The 19,734-nt window shown below is 44.3% G+C and overlaps 1 protein-coding gene across 2 annotated transcripts in view; it reads right to left on the bottom strand.

Annotated features, from left to right (window-relative positions):
- NMB (neuromedin B) overlaps positions 1 to 19,496 on the bottom strand; it is a 66,120-nt gene extending 46,624 nt beyond the window's left edge. For both annotated transcript variants that reach the window (XM_068272601.1, XM_068272602.1), the window contains exon 1: positions 19,270 to 19,496. In XM_068272601.1, the coding sequence (XP_068128702.1) occupies positions 19,270 to 19,432 (163 nt within the window). In that variant the 5' untranslated portion in view covers positions 19,433 to 19,496. The remainder of the gene's footprint in view (positions 1 to 19,269) is intronic.
- Between the last annotated feature and the right edge of the window lie 238 nt (positions 19,497 to 19,734).

Here is a 19,734-nt window from a genome sequence, read left to right as displayed (position 1 = left end):
ACACACAGACAGGTACCGGACAGGCACAGTGACACTGCGTGCGCTCACGTGGGTAGATAGGTGCACTGTGAACAACAGGTAGGTATATGCAGTGATGGGTATTACAATGTGCACCTGTCACACACACAGTTAGTCACTGAATGTGCTGGGCCTGGCAGTGGCACACACAGTAGGAATTACCAAGACTGTCTATGCAACACAAGTGTCTGTGGGACACACACACACAAAAAAGAAAAAAAAAGATCACAAAAACAAGATTAGCTCTCAAAAGGGCTGTTGTGGGGTGCTTTTTTAGCAATAAGAATCAGCAAGGAGCAAGCTAACAAGTCTACAAGAGCCTAACTAAGCTTTCCCTATGAGAGTCTGCAGCAGCTCTCCCTTCTCTAATTACTGCAGGCACACGAGTCCTATGCCTGACGCTGCCTGCGTTTTATAAGGGGGAGTGGCTCCAGGAGGGAGTGTAGCCGGATTGGCTACAATGTGCCTGCTGACTGTGATGTTGAGAGTCAAAGTTGACCCTAATGATGTACTATGGGGGTGAATTGAACTTCCAGAAAAGTTCCCGGTTCTCCGCAAACGCGAACCACGGAAGTTCGCCAGCAAACCGTTCGGGCAATCTCTATCTGTCAGTTACATTAGTTATGTTAATTGAAATAGATAGGTAATATAATCTCTTATCCACCCTGGTTTAAAAGAACAGGCAAATGTTTGTGATTTCATGGGGCCAGCCATCTTATTGGTTGAAAGGAGGTGACAGGGAGCATAAGACACAGTTCCAACTGTCTTGCGTCCTGATCACCCCTCCCAGCTGTGCGTGCTATGCAACAACAACATCAGAAATCCCATCATACTTTGCACAGCATCAGGGGAAAAATGCCTGGGCAGATTTGTTTGATGGGGCGGAGCTAAGCTTCTGTGCAGCTAAACATAAGGCTTAGGTAAGAAAAACAAAGTTCTGTTGCTGTGAAACTGTTAAAAAAACACCAAGCCTTTTCAGTGCTGCTGAGTAGATTTTTAGTCTAGAGGTTCACTTTCACTCTCCTAAATAACAAAACTTTAGCCCACCATCTATGAAAAGTTACAGTGACCCTCTGAACAAGCTAATTGTACTAATAATGGTCATGTGATCATGTTGGGCCCACTTTACTAGAGGTAGTACTCTGTCACCCACAACCTCATCTAGCATCCAAGGCCTACCTACACAGCATATTTAGTGTTGCACATTCAGTCCAGCACCACCAGACTGACAGAAGCAACTTGCATTGGCTGTCTCAAACCCCACTCAGAGCCTTCACTTGTGATGACAGTGTGAGCGAATAAGCTTATCCCTTCTACAGGACCAGTGAAGGGAGAGTCATGAAACATGCCAGTGTATTTATCCCTGCATTTTATTTAATCAGTGTGAGAAAGCGTGGAAGAGCCGCCGCCATAAGCCAGCGGCAGGCGGCTCTTTCCGCACACAGTGACGCTGCACACGGAGAGGCAGCCGCCTCCTCTCAGTATGAGGCGGCTGTCCCCGGGCAGGCCTCAGCAGAGCGCGGAGAAACCGCCGCGTTGGACGCGGCGGTTAGCGCGCATGCCCCTGCTGCGGAGGCACCGCAGAGCGGGGCTGGTGTGGCTGGGACACGTAGTCCCTCTGGAGTTAGAGTGACGCGCGCGCGCGCACTCAGGCAGGCTTTTTGTGGAAGCCAGAGGTAGTCAGCTGACCAGGCTGGTCAGCTGACTCTGGTTCCACTTCTCATTGGTCCAGCACTTAGGGAGGTGCTGGAGAGGTGCCTGTGTATATATACTGCAGGCTGTTCAGTTGCTGATTGTCTGGCGTTGCGATCACATACGTGGGAGCACCCAGATCCGTAGTCAGATCCGCAAGTGTGCCGGGACCAGCTGGAGCTGTAATCCTACACTTAGCTAGATTCTGTTGATAGCTAAAGTACTAGTTTGATTGTGATTATCTGTTATGACTTTTGCCTGCCTGACTATCCTCCTGAATCCTGATCTTGTACCTTGATATTTCTGATACTCTGTTGCCGAACCCCGGCTCGTCCTTAGACTCCGCTTCTGCCTCCTGATACTGTACTTTATCTGTCCGTGTGTGTACGACCTGGCTTGTCCGACCTCGAGAACCGACCTTACTGTTAGAGGCGGTTCCCCGTTCAGTTAGTGACACTTCCTTCAAGACAATCCTTCCTACCCTCAGCCTGACTCCTCCCGTCTTGGAGAGTCCAGGTCTTCGGAAGGAATCGGTGCAGTACTCCTTACTGCGCTGAGGCTTAATCCTTAAAGTGTTACTGTTACACCCAACATTACACTCTACTCAGGTGAACAGAGGTTAGCTGGTATATCGGATTATCGGTGATACTGCAGATCACTTATAATCTGGTATACATCTGTATTCCCAGTGATTCTGCAGATCACCGGTAATCAGATTCTCTCTGTGCTTCACCGATCGTTACAATCAGCAGATAATAGATGTAGGTTAGGGTGGGGAATATGCTGAAGGGTGAGGTTAATGAGCTAGGTTTGTGTGATCCAAAAGCCCCCAACATGTAAATCCTGTCTTGCTCTTATTAATATATAGCGTTTCATAACATTATTAAAATGATCTGCTTTTTATGCCATTAAAATGCTATCAACGTGTTTTAGTCTTTGGCGGGTATCTATAAGATAACAAAATTGGTAACAACAACAGCAATGCCAACAATAATACAATAATAGCATCATCATCTCCATGGCAATGCAAAGAGTAATATACAAAAAGAATGCAGAATACAGAGATAGTACAAAAACATACATGTGACAATTAATATAGACAGGTGTCTGTGGAAACATACAGAGATACCAAGAAATATATATAGAGGTGAGAGACCTGTCTTTATGAGCCCCTGCAATCCAAAATTATATGGAAGGAAACAAGATAGGGCAGTGGATAGACAGTATCACATTTGCTAGATAAAACCCAATTAGAGATTTAACTGAGCCCTATTTTTTTCGTAAGAAATTAGGTATAATGGGGGCGTGGCCTGGAACCGATGGAGATGGCAGCCTAGTTCCCAGCTCCCCTCCTGGACTCAGTAATTTGCCCCATAAAAGCTGCAATATAGAATTAAAATAGGAGGGGGCACACAGGCAAGGACTCCTGACCTCCCAGCACCATAATCAAGCGGCCAGAGCTGATTCCCCAGCCATCCGCGGACATCCGCGCCAAACGTGCTCCATCTGCGGCCGGCAGAACTACGCGAGGCCCCGGCTTCGGCGGCGCGACTAGGCCGCTATTACGCATCCTGCTGCAAAGAGCAGATCTGACTACAGGAGGCTGATACTGAAGCCCTACGCAGACTACCAGAGGACCATACAGGTATCTTAATCCTCCAGTCTCCCTTCTTTCTGGAACTGTCTGAGACTCCTTTTTGCTAATAAGCACCATCACCCTCTCCCCTCACAACCATCAACTACACTCACTCCTGAACTGCCTTTACCCTCATCCTAGCCACCAACTGACTATATAAAGATCCGGGGGCTAAACATCAAAAAAGAGCTCTGCTGACTCTCACTTCACACGACAAGACTTATGTATGTGCTATTATTGAGATATTGAAAAATGGCGCAGACTCCACAACCAGACCAACTGGCCACACAGTTTCTTACAGTGGAAGTACTCGATGAAAGATTAGCAGCATTGTTTGAGAAAATTACTCTGTCACATGCTAATGAGTTATCCAAACTATCAAATGAACTGAGAGGCGAAATATCCTCAATCGGATCACGTACAAATGATATGGAGAAAAAAATGGATCAGCTTACGGAATATGTCAATACATTAGAGGAAGAGAATGCTACTTTAAAGGATGATATGACCGTTCTGAAACTACAACAAGAAGACCAGGAGAATAGAGACAGACGCCAAAACGTACGGTTTAAAGGAGTCTCAGAATCACTTAAAGATCCGGAGATAAAACCATTTTTGATATCACTCTTTCCTAAACTGGCTCCAGACGTAACCGAGGGAGATTGGAGACTTGATAGAGCCCACAGATCACTGGGCCCGCTACCGGAACCGGGTAAAAGACCCAGAGACATAGTGGCGAAATTCCACTTTTACGAAAGTAAAGAGATCCTAATGCGCGCCGCACGGAAACATGAATCGATAGAGCATAATGGTTTTCGTGTACAAATCTTCAACGATATCTCAGTCTCTACTCTGCTTAAAAGGAGGGCCATGCAACTAGTGTTGGGCGAACAGTGTTCGCCACTGTTCGGGTTCTGCAGAACATCACCCTGTTCGGGTGATGTTCGAGTTCGGCCGAACACCTGATGGTGTTCGGCCTTTTAAGTTCGGGTTCACCCCGAACTTCTGTATGCCCCCGAACAGGGCCGAACAGGGCCCCTGTTCGGGCGAACAGGGCCCTGTTCGGCCGAACAGGCCGCAATACGGCCCCCCTATGGGGTCGCAGGCATAAGGGGGGAGCATGCCCCGATCGCGGGGGGGGGTCGGAAATTCCCCCCACCCCCTCCGCTAGCGCTCCCCCCTCTGCCCGCTTCCCCATAAAAAAAGTTTAAATCAAGTTCAATAGTAGTGTACCTGGGCTGGTGGCATTGGCTGGCAGTGGAGTGAGGAGGAGGAGGAGTCCGAGTAGCAGAGTGACGTTGAGGCCGGGCAGCGGGCGGTTCAGCGCTAGTACCCTTGTGGTACTTCCGCCCTTTCTCTGACCTCACGTCCTCTGCATACGAGGGTACGCATCACGCGTACCCTCGTATGCGTCATCACGCAGAGGACGTGAGGTCAGAGAAAGGGCGGAAGTACCACAAGGGTACTAGCGCTGAACCGCCCGCTGCCCGGCCTCAACGTCACTCTGCTATTCGGACTCCTCCTCCTCCTCACTCCACTGCCAGCCAATGCCACCAGCCCAGGTACTATTGAACTTGATTTAAACTTTTTGTATGGGGAAGCGGGCAGAGGGGGGAGCGCTAGCGGAGGGGGTGGGGGGAATTTCCGACCCCCCCCGCGACCGGGGCATGCTCCCCCCTTATGCCTGCGACCCCATAGGGCCCCCAAAATGGGCATGTTCGGGGGTCCCATTGACTCCCATTGAGTTCGGCGTTCGGGCCGAACATGCCGAACATCTGGCCCATGTTCGGCCTGTTCGGCCCGAACATCCAGGTGTTCGCCCAACACTACATGCAACCAGTAACTGCGCTCCTTCGCAAACATAGCATTCCATACAGTTGGGGCTATCCATTCAAACTACTAGTGAGAAAAGATGGCCGGATGCTCTCAATTGGCAACATAAATGAAGCTGACTCCTTCTTACAGAAACTGGGCATCCCACAGTCGGTAACAGAGATGCGTCCGAATATTCCGGTGAAACATGCTCGGTCACCCCAAAAAGAGTGGACTGAACACCCCTCTAAAGTATCACGTGTTAGCAACAGGCGATCAGCCAACATATCTACTATGGAAACATGAAAAGACTATCGACCAACCTGGAATCCTTATATGAGCTTTCGTATGGAGCCCAGGGGAGACCCCCCCCTCTCCTCGACGCCAGTCACTTAACCCCTACAGGTGTAGTGGACAGGCCACCACCATACTCTGTAGTGCTCTGGGCTCAGAGTACTATTTTGCTCTTACTTCTGTCCTGTAATTTTAATTACAGGCAAAGCTTCTATATAGTTGTTTAATAATAATATTCCTTTTTCTATTTTATTTCCTAGCAATCGTTGCTATGATGATGTTGATTTCTGTTGTTCTTGACATGCTATGTTGTTATTTTCTCTCTTTTGCTAAATTTGCTTGTTGCAAGTGTACTGACCCTCAATTTTTCAAACAAGATTATGTTTCTATTCGACCTGTCGCAGCCCAGCAGTTTTCTAAATACAAATTAAGATTGACATATGACGCAGATTGGGTTCTACCCCACAGACATCCACAGTGAAGCTCCTTTCTTACAATGTAAAGGGGTTAAATTCCATTAAAAAGCGTAACCTAGCTCTAAAACAATTTATAGACTCAAAGGCTGAAATTATATTTATCCAGGAGACACATTTTAAGAGGGGAGGCTCCTTAAAGTTTGCCCTTAAACACTACCAGAATACATATACGGCAAGTGATGTATCAGGTAAGGCAGGGGTCGCTATCCTACTGGCCAATGGTTCAGGAATTAAAGTTATAGATCAAAAACTGGACCCGAAAGGGCGCTTTATCATACTCAAATGTCTGTTGGGTGGGACCCAGTTTGTACTGGCCAATCTTTATGTCCCGAACGTAAAACAAATTCAATTTCTCTCTAAGGTGATGACTTTTATTGAGAACATGGACTGCCCAGCCATGATTATAGGAGGTGATCTAAATTTGCTACACTCCCCCTATCTAGATCGAGATTCTCTGGTTAAACCCGACCCCCCTACACCCACAATTAAATTATCTAAAGATTTTCGACAATGGATACGATCCCACCACCTCTTTGATACGGTCAGAATCTCAGATCCGACACAAAGACGTTATAGCTTTTACTCCCCGGTCCATAAAACCCATACAAGGTTAGACTACTTCCTGGTTACAATTCCGATTTTGAGACTTATGCTCTCAGCCGATATACTGGATATATCATGGTCGGATCATGCCCCCATAACTCTGGAAATTAAATTGGAAACACTAAGTCCCAGACCCTATCATTGGAGACTTAACGAATATCTCCTGCAAAATGAGGAAACTAAATCCCTCCTACAATCATCTCTACAGGAATATTTTACAATCAATACAGGTTCGGTAGATAAGATATCGACCCTCTGGGAAGCCCATAAGGCCTACTTCAGAGGACAGTGTATGGCTTTAGGGGCAAAGAGAAAAAAGGATAAGCTTATGCAGATCCGGGAAGTTTCGGAGAAAATAAAAGAGGCTGAAAAAATCTATGCTCAAACTCCCTCACGTACAACATTAAAAAAGTTAGTATCCTTAAGAAACCATTTGAAAGACCTATATGTGACCCGCACTGCTAAATCTTTACTATGGTCCCGACAGAGGTTCTATGCTCAAGCGAATAAACCCCATACTTTGATGGCAAGGATGCTCAGGGGTCCCAATCAGAAACACTCACCGGATAAAATCATTGATCCATTAGGGACACAACATCTAGATCCACAACGAATTGCAGACGCATTTGCCAGTTATTACACAAAACTCTACTCTTGCTTGGAGAGGGGGAAACATCCCGAGTTTAATAAAGAGTCATTCTTACAATTCCTATCAAATTCGGATCTACCAAAATTACAACCTGAGGGTATTATAGTCCTGAATGCCCCTGTAGACCGAGAGGAAATTGAGCTAGTCCTTAAATCACTACCCTTACATAAAGCCCCAGGCCCAGACGGTCTGTCATATATATATACTATAAGACTTATCAAGATATTTTAAGTCCCTATTTAACTCAACTGTTCAATGCCATTCTTGAAGGGAAAGAACACCCCCACAACCTAGGCCACTCATATATATCAGTAATCCTCAAACCAGGGAAAGATGACACAGACTGTGGCAACTACAGACCGATAGCCCTTTTAAACTCCGACTACAAAATATTCACTAAAATCCTAGCGACCAGACTGGCAGGTTTATTACCTGACCTGATCGATAAGGATCAAGTCGGATTTATTAACTATAGACAAGCGGGAGATAACACCAGACGTACAATCTCCCTGATAGATTCTCTTAGACATACGAAAACACCGGCTTTATTACTTAGCCTAGACGCTGAAAAGGCCTTTGATAGGCTTAGCTGGCCATACATGTTTAAGCTTTTACAATATCTAGGCTTCCAAGGCCCATTTATACAGGCATTACATTTTTTATATTCTGCTCCCTCAGCTCAAGTACGCTTACCACATGCTACCTCGGTTAGATTTCCCATTAAGAATGGCACAAGGCAGGGATGCCCCCTTTCACCATTACTTTTCGTTATCTGCATAGAACCTCTGGCGTCCGCTATACGAAATTCACCAGATATTTCAGGTATACAGATAGGTCATAAGCAGTACAAATTGTCACTATTCGCAGATGACATTCTCCTTACTCTTACTAACCTACATATATCACTCCCGAATCTGCATAAGCTTCTACGTCAATTTGGGGACCTGTCTGGATACAAAGTGAACACCACTAAAACAGAAGCCCTCCCTATTAATGTTCCCCCAGACAAGCTCATTCTACTGCAAAATAGGTTTACCTATAAATGGTGCTCCACATCGCTGAAATACTTAGGGGTTAAACTTACCTCGGACTATGATTCACTATATATCACTAATTTCCCCTCCCTTTTTGTAGAAATCAGACAATTGCTTACTAAATGGTCACCTCTCAAATTATCCTTCTTCGGGAGAATCTACAGTGTATCAATGACTATTCTCCCTAAACTTTTGTACCTATTTGAGACTCTACCAGTTAGGATCCCAATGAGCTCGTTACGCTCCCTACAGAGAGATATAATACAATACGTTTGGGCCTCGAAATTCCATAGAATACCCAACTCTGTTATGATCACCCGGAAGGAACATGGAGGTCTTGGGCTACCCGATATTATTAAATATTACCTGGCTGCCCATCTACGGCAGGTGGTGCCATGGACTCACTATTATGCATATACTAAATGGATGGAGATCGAGAAAATATGGTTGGCACCAATTCATCCATGCTCTCTCTTATGGAACGCCAACTTAGTGCACACCCCCCTACTGAAGACAATACAATTTACCAAACATATCTGGTCCTACAGTAGTAAAAAATTTGGCTTAATATCCCAAACATCCACGCTAACCAATATATTGTTTCACCCTGACTTACCTAATAGCTCCATGCTCTATTTTGCAAAACACTGGTTGAAAGAGGGAGTTTTCCAATTAAGACACCTAATAGATCCTTTAACCAAAACCATATACACCCCAGAACAAGCGAAGGTGAAATTCAAACTATCGTCATTGATGCTTTATAATTACCACCAAATTAGACATTTTATACATTCATTAAGTGGATCATGGTCATTTGAGACGCCCACACCTTTTGAGATGTTATGCGCGAGGGGGCATACTCAACCTCACCTCATCTCAACGATATATCGAATATTAGCCACCCCACTATCTGATATAATTACACATAGATATATGATGAAATGGTCACAATACTTATCTATTGATATTACACCCCCTATGTGGAAGAGACTTTGGAATGCTTCTTCTTTACTCCCCATATGTACGACACATAAGGAGACTTATTATAAGGTTCTTTTCTTATGGTATAGAACTCCAGAGATTATCAACAAATGGAACCCAACTATTTCTGGCTCTTGCTGGCGCTGTCAGAAAACGCAGGGCAGCATATATCATATATTCTGGGAGTGCACCCGTATAATCCCCTTCTGGAACAAGGTTAAAAATATCCTGAGCGAAATCTTGGAAACGCAATTAGAATGCAATCCTTTAAATATGCTACTGGGATACCCATACCCTGGACAAACACGTAAAACCAGTAAGCTCGTGAATATCATTTTAAACACGGCTAAACGTTTGATAGCCAAACATTGGCGTTCAACAAACCCACCAACTAAAGATGCTTTGATTAACGAAATTCTGGAGGTTAAGAGATTAGAAGAGCTCACGGCTCGCCTAAATGATACACTAGGCAAATTTAATGAGATCTGGAGGCCATGGGATGTTTGGCGGATTACGCAGGATTATGGAGAAATACTCTGAAACTGTCAGAGTATATGATAATGAAAGAATTTATACTTCCCCTTTTATCATTAAATGCAATAATAACCTCACTGTGTGTGACCGCTATATGGGCTGCGATGGGTCGAATTTGAAACTTGTTTCTTTATAGTCTATCCTATACCTCCTTCTCCCCCCTCTTCTTTCCCACTTACTTTCCTACTTCGCTGGCTTTGTTACTGCCAGCACTAGACTAGATATTATAGACCCAACTAAGCATCTGAATGCATATACTGATAAGTGGGTCAAATAAGGACAATAACAGTATACATTGAGTGCACCTGGTGTGCATTCATATCTATGCTACATGGGTAATATACATGTACGAGCAATACTTCATTGACTCTACGAATTGAAAATCAGTCACTATGTCAGAGACAATAGATCTACGTCAAGGGGATCACTTGAGTGTATGATCCCTTTAGGGCCTCAGGTCCCTCTTGATGCAGATAAAAAAAAACTCTTATAATCTAACTCCGATTATATAGTTAAGCGCACATGAGTGGCAGACATGTGCAACTCTCTTAGCTTAAGAAAAGTTTTCAATATGTCAAAATATTTACTATCTCTTCAATTAATGGTTATAAAGGGATATGTTAGCTTAATTTAATCATTTGGTTATGGACTTTGGAAGTCAACGCGGTTGGTTGACCTATTGCATAGGAATATCTGTCAACAAATGTAACCGGGTGTACTATTTACGGTTCCCTTGTATCAATATCATATTTTCTATATGCTATGTGTAAAACTTTAAATAAAGAATTTTTAAAAAAGAAATTAGGTATAATGGTCAACTATGAATCAAAAGACCCTTTATTCCCCCACAGGGCAGTTTCTAGGCTATATTGCACCCAGGGCAATGGTGTAAAAATTGTGCCCTTCACCCCCCCCCCCCCCTCCAACCCCCATGGACTTGTGAACCCTTACTCTTTAGGGATAGTCACACAGTCACAGGTCACAAGTAGATCTGCCTAATTACTAGTGACCAGCTGCTCATCCAGGCGGAAGCAGGGAATAGGAAAACACACAGGTGAAGAGAGCCCAGAAAGCCGACTCCTCCCCTGGCACCGCACACTGACAGCCTGCAGTACCTCAGGTGTCATCACGCGGTGGTGACGTGATGATGACTTGACATCTGACGCAGGCAGCCCAGGAGGAGTCAAGGAAGGTGATCGCGCTGGTAAACTTTCTTATTCCATTTTATCCACGCGTCACCAGCTCCCTAGTGGTTATGTCCTTTTGCCTGCGCCTCCCTTCTTCTACTTGCTGGTCTGCACCCAGGGCGACCGCCCTGCCCGCACTGCCCAAGAAACGGCCCTGTTCCTCCATTGTTGCTCCCAGCAAAGCGCTAGCTCCCACATTAGTCCTCCTTATACTCTTGAGACCCACAGTATGGTTACTGGTATAGGCATATATCCTATTATTATTATTATTATTTATTAGATTTTTATAGCGCCAACATATTACGCAGCGCTGTACAATAAATAAGGTTACAGACAAAGATAACAGGGGTGACAGAACAATACAGGTAATAGACAATAGATACAAATAAATACAGGTAATAGCAAAAAGATACACAACACAATGCAGACAGTAGTACAATGCCAGATCATAAACTGGAGTGGTAACAAGTTCCAAATTCTGGGTAAAGTGCACACAGTTATGTATGATACACAAGGGGAGAGGGCCCTGCCAAAGGCTTACAATCTAGAGGGAGGGGTTGGTGACACAAAAGGAGGGGGTGCAGCAAGAAGTTATTGGCAGAAAGGATTAGGGCAGTTTTGAGTTGATGTAGGCCTCCTTGAAGAAGTGAGTTTTGAGTGCTTTTTTGAAGGTGTTGAAGGTGGGAACGAGCCTGATGGGCAGTGGGAGAGAGTTCCACAGGATGGGGGCTGCTCTAGTGAAGTCCTGCAGTCGTGCATGGGAGTGCGAGATGCGTGGGGTGGTTAAGAGGAGGTTGTTGGAGGAGCGAAGTGGGCGGCCAGGTGTATATCTGCTGACCAGGTCAGAGATGTAGCTTGGGCAGGACTTGTGTATGGATTTGTAGGCCAAACATAGGACCTTGAAGCTAATTCTGAAGTGAATTGGAAGCCAATGAAGGGATTTGAATGCTAGAGAGGGATACTCATACTATCCTAGTTTCAACAATGATAGATAGCTGGCAGGCATTCAGAATAACTGCTGTGATGTACAGGAAGTACTGAATAAGACTGTATAAGGATGAGCCTCAGCAGGAAGCCACGTGCTAAAACCGTATAGACCACAATGTTCAAATTTCAAGAAGAGAAAAAAGTTGGCACTGTAGCTTTTAATAAAGTGCTTGCAACCATACATTATATTCATCTAGTGCATAACAGTTCTTAACAATTGCAGATGAATAACCAGACAATGTACTTATCATGGCAGGTCTGCTGAGAAGGGGGAGGCAGTAGAGAGTGGAACTTAGTATGAGACTGAAAGAGAGTGACAGCAGAGGGACCTGGGAAACACAGTGGTGGGCCCAAGACCGTTTCGCTGTGGTGTGAACCTAGCTTCTTCTGAGGCTTTGTGTGCACGCACAGCCTTGGAAGAAGTTAGGTTCACACCACAAGAAGCTAGGTTCACACCACAGATAAACGTCGTAGGCCGTGCACCCTCTGGTGCCCACTGCTGTCTCCCCCTCCTCAGCACACCTGCCATGATAAGTACCGTACATTGTCTGGTTATTCATCTGCAAATACTATCCTAGTTCCACTTGTCGTGTCTTCTCAGTTTATCCACTATATGACTGTGTGTCTTCTCGGACCCACCACTGTGTTTCCCAGGTCCCTCTGCTGTCACTCTCTTTCAGTCTCATACTAATTTCCACTCTACTGTCAATATTTACCTTCATTGACGCAATGAAGCTAAATATCAGCAGTGGAGATCAGAGCCCAGAGCAATGATGGTGGCAGCAAGACGGACTAAGTAAGCACCAATGGGACCTGGATGACATGTGAACAAGCAGCAGCTGAACCAAGAACATCTGGTGGGTGGAACCAGGTGTGGTAGCTTTTACAGACTCTCTCCAGCATGGTTTGTTGCATACTGTCCATTATTAAGGGTCCAGTTGGGGAGGGGGGGGGGGGGGAGAGATATACAGCATAGCCTGAACTGCAGGAGGGTGTCCAAGGGCTATGGGATTGATGAGGGGGTACGGGCATGAACTGCACAGACCAAATAGAACTGAGATCTGATATAAGAGGCCACTTTTTGGTGTCCCCGCCCTCTTCAAATGCATTTATTTGAGAATACATGGACCATTGGGTAGCACTAAGTACCTTAGTGAAATTCTACACGCAGCTGTGCATAGTCAGTGACTGACGTGAATGTCTTAGGTTAGTTATACGTTTAATTGAATAAGTTAGTTGTAGGGGTAATTTGAAGGTTTCAGGAGTTACTGTCAAGGCTCATTGCTTGCCTCTCTATAGGCAGAACATGCATTGCTGGCAGTGTTGCCTTGTTTCTCTAGAGGCCTGTCCAGTCAGTGGGAGAATGCCTGCATATTGTCCGGTACACTGAAAATGAAAGCACCCAAGTTTCTGCTTGCCTCCTCCACAGCATCTCTGGTTAGCGGGTGCATTCCCACATGTTGTCTGGAACCCCATATTACTCTTGCCTGACATTGGGCTAAGAGAAAGAGTATGAGCAAGCATGTTTGCCACCATCTAGTGGTGGTTTCAGTAATGTAGCCTGAGGACCTTTGACTCAGTTGAGAATCCTTATTCATTCCAGGTGGGTCCGATTATGCTCACAAGCCTTGTTCTCATAGGCAAATGCAGGGAGGGATTACATCTGCCCAGAATCCCCACTCAGACCAGTGCAGGCCGGTGCAGTGTCTGGGGACAGGCACAAGTTGAGACACCAGAATATCTGCAGGTATCCTGCAGCCCATAGCACCGCCCCCTTTCTTTCCCTGTTACAGTTGACTTTGGATGTAGCAGTAGCTTGTGTACAGAGCATGGAGCAACGGCATGTATAAAGAGCATGGGGCAGTTCTGGGGAACCTAACAGAGTCAGGTATGAGCACAGCCCTGTGCCCCTGCTGGGTGAATGCTTCACTTTCTCCTTCATAGCAATGTTGGCTGTTATTATTATCTGTATCCAAAGTGCTCCTGATCGATCCCGTTGTCAATCGGGAGCAGATCAGACATTTAGGAAATAATCGTCAGATCCTGTCAGTCAGACGAGAAATTGCATTATGTGTACCCAGCATGATGTCCTACCATATTATTATACTGTATTGTGTGTGGCTGAGGGAGATCTTTCAGGAATCCCGCCACCCTTGAAAATCCTGATTTTGCCCAGTGCTTCAGTGCCTTGTCATGGTGATCACTTATCTGATTTGCTAGGCTGTGTTCTCTGCTATCATCTTCATCTGGCCCTTTGGATTTCTGCTGATTAATTACCCATGCATGATTCCTGGCTTAAATCTGCATGAGTCTGTCTGATCTCCTGGATCACCTACTGACTGACCAAAGTGTACAATCTCTGGCTTGTGCTGCCTGGTAATGAGTCTACTTTATTCTCTGAACTCTCTACTATCTTATTACCTGTGCCTATCTCTGGTTCTGTTCCTGCGCTCTGCTTTCTGTCTTGACTCTCTATGCGTTTACTGGTCTCCTCAGCCTCAAGTTCTTTGTTTTCTGCAAACAAGTCCAGGGGGCAACTGTAGCCAGGCAGGCGCATCCTATCTTCTGTTCATGTGGGGGGCTTGCCCTAAATCGCAATGCAGATTGGGGAGACTCTTGTTCATCCTGAGATCCTTACAGCTGAAGAATGAACATTGCGATGGGGAAGGAATTTCCAGAGCACTAGAAATGCTTGTAAGAAGAACTATATATAAGAACTTATGGAGGTGACACCAGTGAAAGACAGGAGAAAGTAATGTACAGAACAGAGGGTGCAGTTAGGATGATACCTGCAATTATATATGGAAATATATTGCAAGATGGTAGAGAGCTGTGTGGGTTAGCACAATTAGAATTGAAACACTTGTGTTATGAGACTTACTAGGTCCCACAATCTAGTATTGTTCTGCAGATGAACATCCCTGGCCACATTTTCATATTGCCACATTGTCCTGGCCAAATTTGCTTCAATCAACACATTGCTGTTTACAAATGTGAGTCACGTTATGGTGCCAAACCACCCCTCAACTTAAGAAAGGTCTCCAAACTCCAGGAAATGCATTTAAAGTTTAAACCACCTTCAAGAAGGTACACAATACAGAGAGATCACAAAGAATGAATATAGATCCTGATGCCTAGACTCCAGTTCATTTACTTGTACAAGACTGTTACGAGAACCATGTAGCAACTTTGGCTTTCCATGCTGCCTGAACTCTGCCTGACCATGACCTCAGCTTGTCTACCATACAGGTACTTCTGCTGGAAGCCTCCCATAATCAGCTTTGGTGTTTCCAGCTTCCAGAAGTGTGGCAATCTAGGTAGCTGCAACCAGTGGCGTAGCTTAGGAGCAATGGGCCCCGGTGCAAGTTTTGCATTGGGCCCCCCCAATGGCTCTCAGGTGAGCCATTGTCACCCACTCTGCTGATCAGGTTTTAACAGCTTGGCAAAAAGGAGCAGCATTTGATAAATGAGAAGAAAGGTGGGAAACTATTGTGTGTATGTATGAACATTGCCCATCCCTGTGGGATAAACTTGGACCAAGCTGGAATTTCCTGACTGACTACTTTTATAATCTCCAGCATAAGGGGGTTTATTCCCCCATTCTCCTCTCACAGGCATTAACATGCTACCTATCCATATGTGCATCAGTAGTAATAATTTTCAGGTCACGTTATCTACAGCAGACAACCACCTAGTGCCCCAGCCTTAGGGCCTGTTTCCACTACACGCAGATTGGATGCAGTAAAACTGACTCCAATGAATGCCTATGGGAAAATCTGCATCAGAAAAATCGCGTTTAGTGGAAACAGACCCATAGGCATTCACTGGAGTCAGTTTTTCTGCATCCATTCTGCATCCAATCTGCGTGTAGTGGAAACTGTAATAATCAAATATTTAGGCTCTGTGTGTGACTACCTGACAGCCTTAGCGCTGGTCCTTATCACCTTCGGGAAGTATTCAGCCGGTAGCAGATTTCCACAGAACTTGGAACGCCAGAGCCAATTAAGAGAGTCTTTATTGTATCCAACCGGGATACTCGATACAATCTTGGTTACAAACTTATATTGAAAAACATACGAAGCAAAGCAAACATCAGCAGGTAATAATACGGATATTGAGCAAAGCTGTGATTAATATGAGCGAGCTAACCCCAACATACAAGGATCTACCTTATATATGGAAAAACCTCCAGACCCACAAGTGTTAACTAACCACAAGCCCCCGAAGGTGGGATATGGGTGGGTTCCAGATGTCACCCCTATTAAACACTTGCTATTGGCTTATAGAACTCTGTGATTGACATCCAGAACTCTGTGATTGACATCCGTCTAGTGCGCAAGCGCGAAGCCTATGCCCTGTACCCTAAATACTTAGAAGCTGGTGTTTAGAAACACCAGGCATTGTTTGGCATTGTTTGGCCCTGGCCATCCCAGGCTCAGACAGCCAGTCTGCACGTCCCATAGATAATGCTGCGTTCTGACCTTTCCTATTCCCTGTAATGTTCCCTCTTCTATTCCATTCTATGGCCTTCTAGAATCTGTATAGAAAGAGAACTCTGCACATAATCTTTGACTGAAACACAGGTCACTCTAAGGATCTTACAGAAACAGGCCCTTATCCATGAAACTTAAGAAACCTTTTTTTTTTAAAGGACCAGTATTGTGAAAAATTGTAAAATATAAAATACATACATGTAAAATGTACATTTTATCCAGAGTAAAACACTATAAATGACTTTTCTCCTATGCTGCAATCACTTACAGTAGCTAGTAAAAAGCTGGCAGATCTGACAGATTTTGGACTAGTCCATCTCCTCATGGGGGTTCTCAGTGTTTATTTACAAAAGCACTCCCTGGAAAGGAACTATACAAAGATGTCAGCCAGCCTGCCTACTCGTTTGCAAACTATTATGGCAGTTGGCTTGAGCAACGGCAGTTCAGTAAGGCAGGGTTCACACATAAGATGAGATTTTTACTACCTACTGTGAGAGAAACACAGGAAGAAAGTAATATATAGTGCATTTTACTTTGGGAGAAATGTACATTTATATGTATGTATTTTACACATTTTTAATGTTGGCCTCCTTTCACAGAGGGGGAGGCTCATTAAGACAGCTCCAAAGAGAACTGGTGCAAAAGTGGGCAGAGCAATTTGTCAGCCTCCAGCTGTTAAATAAATGCAAAAGTTATTCAGTGTGGTTGCCATAGACAACAGCTAAACATTTGTTCCACACTTCTTGCAAGTGTGTTGACAATGCAGCCCTTGAACTCAAAACTTCCTCTCTGCTCTAAAAGATACGCAACAACATAATAACCTTTAAAGAAAAACATGTCTTTGTTACAGCTGATACAAATCCTGCAATAAATCTGAAGTGTTTTACTTCCTGCTTTTATGAAGGCAGACATATTGTTAACATCCTGTGCTTTCAAATAAGCTCATCTGCCACAGCAGTTAGGTGACACGGGGGAGATCAAGTTACAACTATTAGACTCTGCCAAACTCTCTAAATACATACAGGGTGCATTTCTCTATGTTTTCCTTCTGTCCCGTGCAAGAGTCCCGGTCCACTCTAAACTCAGTTCTTGCTACCCCCCTTATTGCTTGTTGTATTTGTCCCCTTTTTCCTTTATAACCAGTGGTTGTCTCTGGATGTGGCTGGATTTGTTTTCCTCAGATGGTGGATCCGCTGTAAACAGAACCTGGGAAGGGCTGTGGAGGCTGAACTCATTTTTCATAACATGTAAACTAAATTTATATTATATATAGCACTGCGACAAGATGCAGGACGCTGCTGGGGTAGAGATTTCACTTATTTTTATCATCATTCTAAGTCAAGACATAGGCAAGCATTTAGACAACATTAATATTCTGCAAGAAACAGTGCACCTCCCTATGCCATGACATCATTTGCATTTGGGTTGACTTATGTAAATGAAATCTAATTTTAAATCTAAGATCACAAGACAGCAATCCAGTAACACAGAGTACTGCTAATGATGCTATAGATGTTATGAAGCTTTTCCTCCTCAGCAGTCATGGTGACACCAGTAATCAGGTAAAGTTTCATGCTTCTCTGCTCTGCCTTGTTGCAGTATTACTGAGTTTAGATTATATCACAAATCAAGTGCATACATACATTTTTCAATAAAATAATCAGCATTTAGCAAATGTATCAGATTCATGTTGTTCTGATAACTATCATTGTTATGGATTATTTATGTACCACATCCCTGGTCATTTTCTCTTTTCTAAGCAGCTTGTCAGATAAAGTTGTTTAGCAACATGTGGCTGCCTGCTACAGAAATAATTAGCATTTCACTGTTATGTCCTCCTTAATTCGGCATGTCAACTCTGGCAGGATGACAGTTCCAATTAAGCAGCCAGTGCTCCGAACCTACTTTTGCTGTCATGCATGTCCCTCTCTATACATCAAGGAAAGAAACCAGTCAAAATCAGGAGAGCTTAAAACCATCTAACAAGTCACTTTTGTCATACTGACATAATATTGGTGTGACTTTCTTGGCTGAGGTGACAGCTCAATAATGTTATTTTTATGACTGTGCAACATTTCTAATTGTGAAAAATCACAGCGCAATCGTAAAGAGGGAAAAGAGGTCCTGCGACTTCTATCGTTAACTACAAGTGCTGCATTTTGCGTATCGTATGCGATCAGAAGCACATCGCAGAGCCCTTAATTCTTGCACTATTATTGCACTAATAATGCTAGGTACACACGATACAATTTTCTGGAAGATTTACCTGCCAGATCGATTTTTTCCAACATGTCTGATCATTTTTTCGATCGATTTCCATAGAAGTGAACGGAAAATCGATCGGAAAAATGATCAATAACCAGATTGGACGTGTTGGAAAAATCTATCTGGCAGGCAAATCTGCCAGAAATTGTATCATGTGCACTACCTTTTATATTTTGTGATACGCTACTTGTAAAGGTGCCACTAAATGTAAAATATTAAGTGAAGAATCGCCCAAGCGATCAGATAAATGCAATCAGAAATAAAATGTTGTAATACAACAATTATTTCACCATCAAAAAAACAATCTGTACTTTCTATCCATCACAACCAATTATAAAAGAAAACACTTTTTTCCTATCGACTATATTGTTGTCAAGCAATAACCATTAGAATCATTAAATGTCAACAAACTTTATTTTCTGCCAAGCCGATCACATTTATCTGATCACTCGGGCGATTCTTCACTGTAAATTGTACCGTTAGTGGGCATCTTAACTTTACAGGTCATCGTTATCAGATCCACCTACTCCTGCCTGCCTGGAACTGACCTTTTTACATTGTTTTGTGTAAGCAGGTCTGTATATTTGTATTATAAAAGCTCCACTCACCGATTGCCCACTGGTTTCCTCCTCTCTGAAGCACATTGATTTTTCCCAGTTTGCCGGTTTCTTCAGTGAACTCTACGCAGACAGAGAGTGAGATGAAGGAGAAGAGCAGCAGGTTAGCCAGGAAGCCAATGGGCAGGATTCTGGAGAGAGGAACTGCAGACATGTCTGTGCTGTGCGCTCTGTGGAGATGTGTGAGTCTGAGGGATGTCTGTGCAGATCTCTCCTCTCTGCCCCCTTGTCACTTTATATAGTAGGTGCCTAAGGAGGGGGGCAGCAGCATTGTGAAGAATTACACACGTGTTTGCTCAGTGTGCAGGGCTTAACTCTACATTGTCCATGCTGGCGGAGATTGAACGTGTGCAGGTGTATGGGAAATGATTAATATGCATGAAGAAGCTAGGATTTTGTGCTACAGGTGCAGCTGTGAGACTCCAGAGGGGACATCAAAGGGACCTACTGTAACTC

Source organism: Hyperolius riggenbachi, chromosome 3 (assembly GCF_040937935.1).
Source record: "Hyperolius riggenbachi isolate aHypRig1 chromosome 3, aHypRig1.pri, whole genome shotgun sequence".
Taxonomy (NCBI): domain Eukaryota; kingdom Metazoa; phylum Chordata; class Amphibia; order Anura; family Hyperoliidae; genus Hyperolius; species Hyperolius riggenbachi.
The sequence above is the reverse complement of the archived record's forward strand: the minus strand, read 5'-3'. Positions and strand labels throughout refer to the sequence as shown.